Source organism: Chiloscyllium punctatum, chromosome 33, assembly GCF_047496795.1.
Source record: "Chiloscyllium punctatum isolate Juve2018m chromosome 33, sChiPun1.3, whole genome shotgun sequence".
NCBI lineage: Eukaryota > Metazoa > Chordata > Chondrichthyes > Orectolobiformes > Hemiscylliidae > Chiloscyllium > Chiloscyllium punctatum.
Genome location: NC_092771.1, coordinates 4,335,209 through 4,347,633, shown reverse-complemented (window position 1 = coordinate 4,347,633; position 12,425 = coordinate 4,335,209). Strand labels below are relative to the sequence as shown.

The window sequence follows — 12,425 nt, the reverse complement described above, 5'->3', positions numbered from 1 at the left end:
CCTCTCTCCTCCCCACCGGAGGGTCCCGGTACCTCAGGAGCCGTTCGGGCTGTTCCACCGCGCGCTCCAACCGTCGCACGCACTCCGCCAGCGCCGCCATCTTGTCCCTGAAGCCCTTCCCCTTCCTCCTCCTTCCTCCCTCCTCCCGCTTTCGCGCCGCCTTTCAAATACATGTATCTTTGAGTCTCGCTGCTTCAATAATTCGGGGCGCCGGACTGAGGAAGCTCAACATCAAAGTCCGAGGTATCAGACAGAGCCCGAGGATCCCGGAGTAGGCGAGAGGTTCGAACACACTCAGTTCCAGGGAGATAACCGTCAGATTGTCTCATTCCTATTCAATTCCCTCAATCCTCGTTAAAGGATGGAGGCAGCTCTCGGAAGGAAAGGTGAAGATAATCTCTCCAATACAGCGATACTGAAGGATCTGCCCTCAGCCTGTCTGAGAAGGTGACATCCTCCAGACTGCGGTGAGCTAACAATCTGCGCCTAAACTTCCAAACAAAAACCCCACAAGAATGGCTATTAGTAATAGTCAACCTTGTAAGAGTTAATTGATGATCTTCTTCAAAAATAAGAGGGTTGTTTTTCAGACTGGAGGCCTGTGATCAGTGGAGTGCCACAAGGATCAGTGCTGGGTCCACTCCTTTTCATCATTTATGTAAATGATTAGGATGTGAGCATAAGAGGTATAGTTAATAAGTTTGCTGAAGACACCAAAATTGGAGATATCGTGGACAGTGAAGAGGGGTACCTCAGATTACAGCAGGATCTGGACCAGGTGGGCCAATGGGCTGAGAAATGGCAGATGGAGTTTAATTCAGACAAATGCGAGGTGCTGCATTTTGGGAAAGCAAATCTTAGCAGGACTTATACACTTAATGGTAAGATCCTAGGGAGTGTTGCTGAACAAAGAGACCTTGGAGTGCAGGTTCATAATTCCTTGAAAATTGAGTTGCAGGTAGATAGGATAGTGAAGGCGGTGTTTGATACACGTTCTTTTATTGGTCAGAGTGTTGAGTACACGAGTTGGGAGGTCATGTTGCGGCTGTACAGGACATTGGTTAGGCCACTGTTAGGATACTGTGTGGAATTCTGGTCTCCTTCCTATCAGTAAGATGTTGTTAAACTTGAAAGGGTTCAGAAAAGATTTACAAGGAGGTTGCCAGGGTTGAAGAATTTGAGCTATAGGGAGAGGTTGAATTGGCTAGGGCTTTTTCCCTGGAGCGTCAGATGCTGAGGGGGTGATCTTATAGAGGTTTATAAAATCATGAGGGGCATTGATAGGATAAATAAACAAAGTTTTTTCCCTGGGGTGGGGAAGTCCAGAACTAGACGGCATAGGTTTGGGGTGAGAGGGGAAAGATATAAAAGAAACATAAGGGGCAACCTTTTCATGCAGAGGGTGGTACGTGTATGGAATAAACTGCCAGAGGAAGTGGTGAAACCTAGTACAATTGCAACATATAAAAAACATCTGGGTGGGTATATGAATAGGAAGAGTTTGGAGAGATATGGGCCAGGTCCTGGTAGGTGGGACTAGATTGGGTTGGGATATCTGGTTAGTATCGACGAGTTGAACCGAAGGGTCTGTTTCTGTGATGTACACCTCCAAGACCAGTCTGACTCAAGATTGGAATACATTCAGACTCTCACCTCACACTGTTAATGCATTGTCTGAGCTGAGATGACACTTTTTAAAATAAAATCTTAAGTTATCTCAGGAATGTGACTTGAAAGATGTTCTGGGATTTACATATTAATGAATCGAAACCTGCAAACCATTCTAAAAGATGAAAGACTTAGTAGCATTCTAGGTTTGTTCAATATATTGCGTCAGTGTATGATACGATGATCTTTTGCTATAAATTCTGTGTCCTATGATCCTACTCTATTAGCTGCCTGATGAAGTGCTCTGAAAGCTTGTACTTCCAAATAAACCTATTGGGCAATAACCTGGTGTCATGTGATTTTTAATTTTGTCCAACACCAGCACTTCCACATTTTTACTGTTTGGAATTAACAGTGATGAGTTTGATTCAGAAACTCTTTGGTGATAATTTGGTGATAAATAAAATTAGGAAATGGAGATAAACTGGTTTAAAAAATACAAATGCTGTTGGGAATAAAATTTAACTAGGAGCAAACTACTGCAGATGCTGGAATCTGAACTGGAAACAAAAAGTGCTGGAGATAACAGTGGGTCAGGCAACATCCATGGAGAGAAAACAAGCTGATGTCGTTGTTGAGGGTATGTTCACCAAGCTGAGAAGTTGATTTGCAGATGCTTCGTCCCCTGTCTAGGTGACATCTTCAGTCCTTTTGAGCCTCCTATGAAGCGCTACTATACTGTGTCTTCTGGAGTTTATTTGGTTCCATTCTTGCTGTTTCTAGTTGTTCATTGTAGTGGTCAGTATGTTGGATCTAAGTTAATGTGCTTGTTGATGGAGTCCGTGGATAAGTGCCATGCTTCTAGCAATTCTCTGGCTATCCTCTGTTTAGCTTGTCCTATGATCATTGTGTTGTCCCAGTTGACTTTGTGGTCCTTGTCATCTGTGTGTTTGGATACTAGGTCGTGGTGTTTAGTGGCCAGTTGGTGTTCATGGATGCGGATTGCTAGTTGTCTCCCTGTTTGTCCTATTTAGTGTTTCATGTAGTCTTGACATGGAATCTTGTAAATCATGTTTGTCTTCCACATGATGGGTATAGGGTCTTTTGTTCTAGTGAGTGTGAGTGTGGCTGTCGATTTATAGGCTGTCATGAACCCAAGTGGTTGGAGAAATCTGGCTGACAGTTCTGAGACTTGTTTTATATAAGATAGTGTGGCTAGTGAATTAGGCCATGGCCTGTCCTCGTCACGTTGTTTCACTGTTAGGCGTCTGCGAATGAAGTAGCAGGGATATCCGTTCTTAGTGAATACTTTGCGGCGGTGTTCTTCTTCTCTTTGTGGGTCTGGACTGCTGCAGTGTGTTGTAGCCCTTTTGAACAGGCTCCTAATGCAGCTTCACTTGTGTGTGTAGGTGTTCAGGATCTGGTCCAAGTGTGTGGCTTTTGTATACACTGTCATGGTGCATTCACCATTGTGTTTTTTCTACCATCACATCCAGGAACGGGAGTTGATTGTTGGTTTGCTCCTCTCTCGTAAATCTGATCCCTGTGAGTATGGTGCTGATAATTCAGTGTGAGTTCTCAATTTCTGTTCTCTTAATAATAACAAAAGTATTGTCCACATATCTGATCCAGAGTTTGGATTGGATCAGATCACCTAAGTTCACCTGATCAAACATTGACAATTGTAATCCTACATTCTACATTTTGATTTTTCACTGAAAAATCAAAAGGACTGTGAGGAAAATAACTTTCCAACTTGTGGTCTAAACTTTTGACCTTTAGAATTTGCTCTCCATGTATATATTATTTCCCATCCAAAGCGGATTTGTTAAAGCATTTGTCTTTTGTCTGATTGAGTATTTGTGTATTTGAGGTTTTGAAGAGGTATAGGTTAAGTTCTAAAAATTAGAACTCCTTTCTTTTTACTTTTCTTGTTAAAGCTAAGTATTTTAAAATAGTTTTTTTTCGTAACTGAAGGAAGCTGATGTGAATTGCTTTTATCGGGAGTAGAAGTCAATCAGGAACACTAGTCATTTTGGTGTTTTCATTGGGACTTTATACTTTCTATGACACCTTGTGCAAAAGTAGAGCATGATTATCAGTGCACTGTTCCCAGTTAAGTTGTGATAGTTAAAATAGTAAGAATGGTAGGATAAGTCATATGTCATGGCCATAGCAAGTAGGGTATTCCTGGATGTCAGTTTGACCCAAGGCAAACACATTTGCAGTACTTGTTTGTGGCGCAAGGAGCTTTGACTCAGAGTTATGAAATGGAGGAATGAGCTACTGATAATGGCATTATGGTACAGGAAGCCATTCAAGTGGGGATAGCAAAAAAAGAATGTACATTAGTAAGGCATAGTATAGTGATGGGAATTGACAACTCATTGTGAAGCAAAGAGTGGGAGTTCAATCAGTTGTTTTGTCTGCCTGGTGTCAAGGTTTGGCTCATCAGTTCAGGGTTGGCGAGGAAATTTCAGACGAAGAAAGATCCCTATGTTACGGTCCATGTAGGATAAGGAAGGAAGTATGAAAGAACTAAGTACCAAATTAAGAAGTCAAGTCACAAAGGTAATAATCTCTGGGATATTACCTGAGTCACATCCAAACTAATATAGGGCAAGTAAGAGTACAAAAATGGATGCGTGGCTCAAACACTGGTGTGGTATAAGTGGGTTGTAGTTTGAGAGGCACTGACACCACAACTGGGAAAGCGGGACTTATCGTTTGGACAGTTTACACCTGAACTGTGTTGGAACTGGTGATTTACCAAGCAACATAACTAGGGAAGTAAAAAGGACTTTATACTAAATCAGGGCAATAGATCAAATTTGGGAAGATGTGGCAAATCAACAAGTAGTGTGTTATGGGCCGGACCAAACCCCCTCAAAATATTCAGAAGATAGTTTAGACCCAAACTTTTTCTTATTTTAAAAGGTAAATGTAAAAGGTGTTGTGTTCCAGATGCAATTTGATTGGTCAAACTACTGAATTTAACGCAAAATACACTTTATTCATCCACTATAGTTAAAATACAAGAAAAGAAAGAATAATTTGAAATAATTTAACTTTATTGGAAAACTTAATTAGTAATAGTTACTGTATCTATTTATTCTATTAACTGTTTTAATATAGAAACATCCCATAAACACACCCTTGGCAAAAGGCAAATTCAGAACCAAAAATTGTCTGTCATGCAACTCCTGTAGCAGGCAGCGAAGCCTCAGCTTTTGGCTGTAACCAAGAGAGGGACAAAAAAAAACTTCTACTTTTGACCCCAACAGCAACTGCTGAAAACTAATCTATAGATCCTGGTTCAGTGGGTATTTGACCATGCCCATTCAGGCTGCTTCTATTGTTCCTACTTTTTAAAAGTACATTCAAGACTTCACAAGTAGCTTCTCTTCTCGTGGACTGCTTGGCATCTCTACCTTAAAATATCTCTTCAAAAAAAAAACCTCTTAAAGCCATAGTATTGTCACAAGAGAGAAAGGTACTAATATGCAAAATTCTTGAAACATTTATGATGCAGAGGTGGCTTGGCAGGGTTGATGTGGAAAGGATGTTTTCTCTTGTGGGAGATTCTAAAACTTGGGGGTCACCCATTTGAGATGTTTTTTTTCCTTACAGAATTGTCAACCAACAGAATTATTCTCCGCAAAAGGTAGTGGAAGCAGAGTCTTTGAATGTTTTTAAGAATTGTTGGTAAGCAAGGGCATGCAAGGTTATGGGTATCGGACAGAGTGAAGATTAGTGGGAAGCCAGAGGACTAGAAAACCTTTAAAAGCTAGAGAGGACAACTAAAAAAAGCAATAAGGGGTGCAGCAGATGAAATATGGGGATAAACTAGCTAGTAATATAAGCTTACAAGTATTTTTAGATATATAAAAAGGTAAGAGGCAAGAGGGGACATTGGACCGCTGGAAAATGAATCTGGAGAAGTAGTAACGCAGAACAAATAAATAATGGAGGAACAGAATCATACTATGAATCAGACCAGACCCCCTCAAAACATATTAAGTTAGCCTAACCCCACCTTTTCTTATTTTAAAGATAAATGTGAGATGGGTTCCAGATGCAATTCAATTGGTCAAACTAGTCAATATTAAGCAGAACACAATTTAATCAAACACTAAGTTAAAAACAAAAGAAAGACAAATTTGGAATAATTTAACTCCACTGGAAAACTTAACAGAATAATAGAATATCTTACTACAAAACGGTAACTGTTCCAATATAGTAACATCCCCATAAGCACACTGCTGGCAAAAGGCAAATTCAGAAAACAGAATTATCTCACATGCAACTCCAGCAGCTCAGGAAAATCATTCAGCACAAATTCAAAGAGAGTTTGAAGCAGTCAAGAGAGATTCACTGCCTTCCAACCCTGCTGAAACCCCAGCAACAACTGCTGAAAACTAAACCTAAAGTCCCTGGTTCTGTGGATGGAAACTTGACCACACCCATTCAGGCTGCTTCTGTTGTTCCAACTTTAAAGAACACTAAAGGCTTCACAAGTTGTTTATCTTCTCATAGACTACAGAATACCTGTCTCTCCAATCTCTCTCTCAAAGAAACCAGGGCAAAACACATCTCTTAAAGCCATAGAATCATCACAATAGGTACTTTGCATAAATCTTCACGCTGGAAAACACCAGTAGTTTCAAGACAGTCAGGAGGCATAAGTGAGTATAGAGGCTCTGACTCTGAGTGCTCTTGTTTCCTCCCACAATCCAAAGATGCACAGGTTAAGCCATGCTAAATTGCCTCATAGTGTCCAGGGATGTTCAGGCTAGGTGGTTTAGCCACAGTAAATGCAAGGCACATAGGATAAGCTGGAATGTAGTTCAGAGGGTTGTTGCAAACTTGTTGGGCTGAACGGCCTAATTATGCTCATATATCTTATGATAGGCAGAAATGTGGAGTAGTGAGATCAGCCATGAAATTACTGAATGGCAGAGCTGGTTCGAGGGGCTGAGTGGCCTACTCCTGCTCCGAATTAATTATTTTATGTTGGAATCGAAAACTCAGATTTGAATGAGTTTAACTGCTGTAGCATTGACTGTCACCTGCGGTCCTTGCAGTTGCTCAGTCGAGATGAGAAAGTAAAGTTCCAGTCTAACCTGACAATTCCCAGCTCCCTGACCGTGATTAAATTATTCAGTGTCCTGGGTTTGGCATTAATATTATAGAGTCGAGAGTGTGGTGCTGGAAAAGCACACCCGCTCAGGCAGTTATCGGAGGAGCAGGAGAATCGACGTTTCGAGTACTTTTCATCAGGATTTCTTGATGAAGGGCCAGCACCACACTTTCGACTCTGATCTCCAACATACGCAGTCCTCATTTTCTCCCATTATTATCATGTATTCAGGATCTTGGGTACCAATATTGCTGCTATCTACTGCACTCGGCGCTCCACAATCTGAGTGTGAAGTATCAGTTTGTATTCAGCTTGCTGGGTGCCGCTACGTGTCTGTCCTATTCAGAGTGCGGGGTTCGCGGGGTACTGCCTATTCAGGGTCAGGGGTTCTCGGGAACACAAAGGAACAGAGACTGGGAGCCGGTACCGAGTGTGGGACAGGTAGGTAAGAAGCAGCCGTATCATTCCTCGGGTGGCAAGTGTAGCCTGGGCCAGCTGCCCTGCTGTTTTTTTTTCCCCTCGACCTCCCAAGGAAAAATTGGCGATGGTGTCGGGTGGAAAGGCGCTTGCTGCAATGAGCCGGTGCCGAGGCTGCACAGTCTCAGCATCTCAAGGAAGCTGCTTAAAGGCACAGGCACACAGATGGAAGGGTTGGTAGATTTTTGCCAACGTGAAAATAAACAATTGTTTTACAGCCAGGAAACCGTTTTGAATCCCATGTGTCGGTGTTACAAGAGCCGCTTCGAAGGTGGTTCATGTTCATTGTAGCTGTGGGTGGGGGGTCTGGCCACGGATGGGGTAATGGTGAGCCCTATAATAGCTTCCAACCCTGCCTAGGCAGACTGTTTCCCTATGAAATGGACTGTCAGGCGCTCTGGGGAGGGGTTACTGGGAGGGGCTGGTAGTCTGATGGTGGTGAGTGGCATCGGGGTGGGGGGGTAAGGGTGGGGCTGATCGACTGCAGTTGAGGGGCCTTGGTGAAGGGATTGGGGATTTGGTTTAACGTCTTGTTGTTGGAAGCTTGTTGGAAATGGTCCACGTGAATGTGCCAGAAAAAGAGAGAGAGACTTGCCATTGGAGCCAGGGCCTGTTTATGGTCGGCAGAATGTTATGGCTTTTGGAAATGATGCTGCATTGATGATTGTATTTTCCACGACACTCTGCCACAGCCTTTGTGATTAAAAGGGAGATTTTTCTTACCTCTCAATGGTGAATCTGCACCACTTGAGGTTCTTGCCACCCAGAGATGAGTGAGTTCTTTAAGGGTCCAAACGGTTCCGATGTACTGGTCTCAACATATAAACATACTAATAAGGAGCAGAAGTAGGCCATTAGCTCCTTGAACCTGCTCAACTGTTCAATAAGATTTTGGCTAGTCTGATTATAATGTTATTGCCCCTTGAAGGTTTGGTGCAGACTCGATGGACTGAATGGCTTCTTTCCACACTGTAGGTATTCTATAATTCTATTATAGAATAGAATAATGGCATATTTCTTAAAAATGCATTAAGTAAGTAAATAAATGTTCATGTTCTGAGAGGCCCGATTGTGCTTATATGATGAAGACAAGAGGTTAGCCTGCAGATGTAGCAAGCAATTAGGAAATCAAAAAGCATGCTGTCTTTTATTACAAGAGATTTGAAGTACAACAGTAAGGAAGCCTTGTTATACAGCTCGTTTGTGCTGTTTTGGTCTCCTTATCTGCGGAATGATAAAGTTACATTCGGTGATTGAGATTGAGTTCATTCTTTCTTAACCAAATGATATTCATTTGTACTGTCTCATTTGGTAGTTTCTCCATTTTGAGCCTGAACCCATATCATTCTCTAATTTCTGAAATATCTTTCCTCATAGCCTCCCTGATTTCTTCTTGTACTGTGAAACCCACCCCCTTCTCTTTTGATTATAAAACCACAAAACTGGAGGCCATCCCAACTTCAAAAATAATAATAACAAAAACGGAATACTATAGATGCTGGAGATCTGAATTAAAACAGAAAGTGATGAAGAAACCCAGCAGATCTGACCATGTTTATGGAGATAGAAACCACATCAACATTTCTCATTCAGTATGACTTTGGAAGAATGTTAACTCTGTTTCTCATCTCACAGACCCTTTCAGACCTGCTGCGTTTCTCTAGAATTTTCTGTTCAAAAGTAATAACTTGCATTTACGTAGTGCCTTTAAGATGTTAGAATGTCCCAGGTTCATTTGACGATGAGGATGAGAATTTTAATTCTGGGTTGAACCAAAAGCCATTGCAGGTCAGTAAATTGATGGGTGAATTAGACTTAGTTTGGGGTGGATCACAAGCAGCTTTGTTTTGGATGATTTCCAACATAAGAAGGATATATTGTGGGAAGCTGAATGTATTGGAATACTGAAATTTCAAGGCCAACATTGGCATGTAATTTTTTAACTTAATTTTTTTGAGAAGTGGGTACTTTTAGTTTACTCATTTGTGGGATGTGGGTGTCGCTGGCTGGCCTGGTCTACTTGCCATCATAAGATCAGAAGTGAGGATGTTTGCCGATGATTGTGCAATGTTCAGTGTCATTCATGACTCCTCAGTTACTGAAGTAGTCCATGTTCAAATGCAACAAAGTCTGGACAATATCCCAGGCTTGGGCTGACAAGTGACAAATAACAATTGTGCCACACAAATGCCAGACTATGATCATCACCAACAAGAGACAATCTAACCACCACCTCTTGGCATACAATGGCGTTACCATCACTGAATCCTGGGGGTCACCATTGACTAGCAACTCAACTGGAATTGCCAAATGAACATAGTGGCTACAAGAGCAGGTCAGAGCCTAGGAATACTGCAGCGAGTAACTCACCTCCTGAACCCCACCCCCACCAAAGCCTATCCAGCATCTACAAGGCACAAGTCAGGAGTGTGATTGAATACTATCTACTTGCCTGGATGGGTGCAGCTCCAACAACTCTCAAGAAGCTTGACACCAACCAGGACAAAGGAACCTGCTTGATTTGTACTACGTCCACAAGCATCCACTCCCTCCACCACTGACACTCGGGAACAGCAGTTTGTACAATCTACAAAGGTTCACTGCAGAAAATCACCAAAGACGGCATCTTCCAAACCCATGACCATTTCCATTGAGAACGATATGTTCAGCAGACACATGGGAATGTGACTACCTTCAAGTTTCCCTCCAAACCACTGACAACTCTGACCTGGAAATATATTGCTGTTCCACCACTGTTGCTGGGCAGAATTCCCTCTAATGGTATTGTGGGTCAAGCAACAGCAGGTAGACTGCAGCAGTTCAAGAAAGCAGATGAGAACTAGGAAGAGAACATGGCACCCAAGATAGTGCAGAGGATTCTTCAGCTACAATTACTTAAGAACGGAAGCAGGCGAGAACCGTCCTATCCAACTGGCTAAATGTGGAGCATGCTAAGGGAAAGTTTGCAGACAGCTTGATTAGGACAGGGAGGAATAGTTTCTTTTTCTCATAATCACAAGTTTAACTGTTTGTGAGTTTGATAAGAGTCATTCCTAGCCTTCATGCCAGCAGATATTGTTCATAGAGCCATCCTCCTTGGGAACAACCTTCTGTCATCACACACCACTCCAAATAACTTTAATCCTGACCTTTGCATCTCCACAGTGCAGACAGGGAATGAGAGAGTTCTCTGATCACTCTGTTTTTCACTGTCTTCCCCCACATCACTGTGCACCTCCTTCTCTCCATTGTCACTGTGTGTGTCTCTCTCACCACTGTGAACTTGCAAAATGGTGAACGGGAAATGATCATGGCTGTAAGATCTTTTTTGTTTGAGGTTTATTTCAGTGCTGGAGCTGATTTCCTCTTTCTTGGAGTAGTAATTATTGTTTTATAAGTTGTTGCTTTGTTTTTGGAACTTTGAAAATAAAAATCAAAACAATGGTACTTTAAATGAGAGAAAAGAGAACAGGAGACGCCATGAGAGTTTGGTTAAAGAACTGCTGTAGGGTTCAGAAAAAAATGAACAGTGAACTTTCACTCACTCACTGGCTAAGAAATTACAAGCATTTCTGGACATAGGTTTTAAATTTTATAAAACATAAGTTTTAATTGTTGTTTGTAAATCTACAATAGGGTGTAAGGTGAGGGCTTTTAAAATATGTTTTCCTAAGATCTGTCTCTTGATTATATTTTTGTAAAATATAAAACATAAGCACTAAGTTACCCTAGTGCAGGGTTTTTAGAGCAGTAAAACGGAGCTATTTTCTGGGCCTGTAGATTGCTAAGGTGCAGAAATGGCCTTTGGTCGAGTGATATGTTCTTCTTGTTGGGTCTAGGAGATTAGGAAGAATTTCAATGTTACTGATGATTATGTCTACAGGAAGTGTTTGGCTGCAAATCCTATAAAATCGCATGGATCGATTAGAGTAGCAGTTAGAGGCAATTTATAGGAGCCAGGGCTGTGAGGTTCTTTTACTCTTGAGATTCAACTTGATGCAACTCTTGATACATACTCTTGATGCAACTGCAACACACCCAACTTCTATGAACAAGCAATCAAATTTATTAAGCACAGTACAGTACAAGCTTTCTGGAGGAACCTTTAACACACACTTTGTAGAGCTTACGGGGTCGTGGAAAAAGCTGTCACTAAACAAAGGAAACAGTCTTTCCTTTATACAAAACTCTCAACATCACAGTTAGTACTGCCCACAAGACAACCCCTAGCCATCCTCTCATAGTTACATGCCACTCAAGTTACAATGCAGTGACCACCCCACCTCCAGAAACAATACAATGCAAATCATCCCTTAATGGTCAAATCTGTTGCAAATCGTTTTTGTAACGAGAGGGGAGTAGTCAAATTCCAACTGTCAAGTTCTTATTGATTTCTGGATGAAAACGTAAATCATCCCTGAAAGGCAAGGAAGTGGCGGTGTAAACCTCCCATATTCCACCTATAAGACAAAGACTCACCACCTTACCCCCAGGGCATTCAATTTCTTGCAGGTTAGTGGAGCAAATTAACTCTTTAATATCTCAGGGGGTGTGATGAATGGCAGTTTCAAGAAGTTAGGAAAACTGCAGTTACAGTCCGGTAGATGGGTTACCTCCAGGAAAGGTAAGTGGGATAGGCAGGTAATGCAGGAGTCTCTTGTGGCTATCCCCATCTCAAACAAATGCTGTTTCTTTGGGAATGTTTTTTCTTTATTCATTCATGAGTCGAGGATGTCGCTGGCTAGGCAGCATTTACCGCAGGAATTGCAAAACCTGCGCCCACACCTCCTCCCTCACCTCCATCCAAGGCTCATCTCTAATTGTCCAGAGGGCAGATAAGGTCAACCACATTGTTATGGGTCTGGAATCATATAGGCCAGACCAGGTAAGGATGGCAGTTTCCTTCTCTAAAGGATATTCATGAACCAGATGGGTTTTTCCCACATTTGGCAATGGATTCATTAGATTCTTAATTCCAAATATTTATTGGATTCAAATTCCACCATCTGCCATGGTGGGATTCAAATCCCTGTCCCCAGAATGTTACCTGGGTCTGGATTAACAGTCCAGCAATAATACCACTGGGTCATTGCTTTTCCCCCTACCAGGGTGATGGGCTCTCTGGGAATGTAGCACTGACAGCTAGGTCTCTGGTACTGAGACTGACGACTGCAATGAGGGGTATGTAAGGTTCTAAGTA

The 12,425-nt window shown here is 42.0% G+C and overlaps 2 protein-coding genes across 6 annotated transcripts in view; one reads left to right on the top strand and one right to left on the bottom strand.

Moving 5' to 3' along the window:
- mphosph10 (M-phase phosphoprotein 10 (U3 small nucleolar ribonucleoprotein)) overlaps positions 1-110 on the bottom strand; it is an 18,010-nt gene extending 17,900 nt beyond the window's left edge. Inside the window, 1 exon segment of the mRNA XM_072552752.1 lies at positions 33-110. Coding sequence (XP_072408853.1) covers positions 33-100 — 68 coding nt within the window. The 5' untranslated portion in view covers positions 101-110.
- A 37-nt stretch (positions 111-147) lies between these two features.
- The window catches only part of apba2b (amyloid beta (A4) precursor protein-binding, family A, member 2b), a 119,709-nt gene continuing 107,431 nt past the window's right edge, over positions 148-12,425 (top strand). For 3 of the 5 annotated variants that reach the window (XM_072552746.1, XM_072552747.1, XM_072552740.1), the window contains exon 1: positions 7,099-7,189. The gene's annotated coding sequence lies outside the window, so the exon portion shown is untranslated. Of the gene's footprint in view, positions 468-7,098; positions 7,194-12,425 lie in introns of those variants that run through there. The other 2 variants (XM_072552741.1, XM_072552743.1) reach the window with 2 other exon arrangements.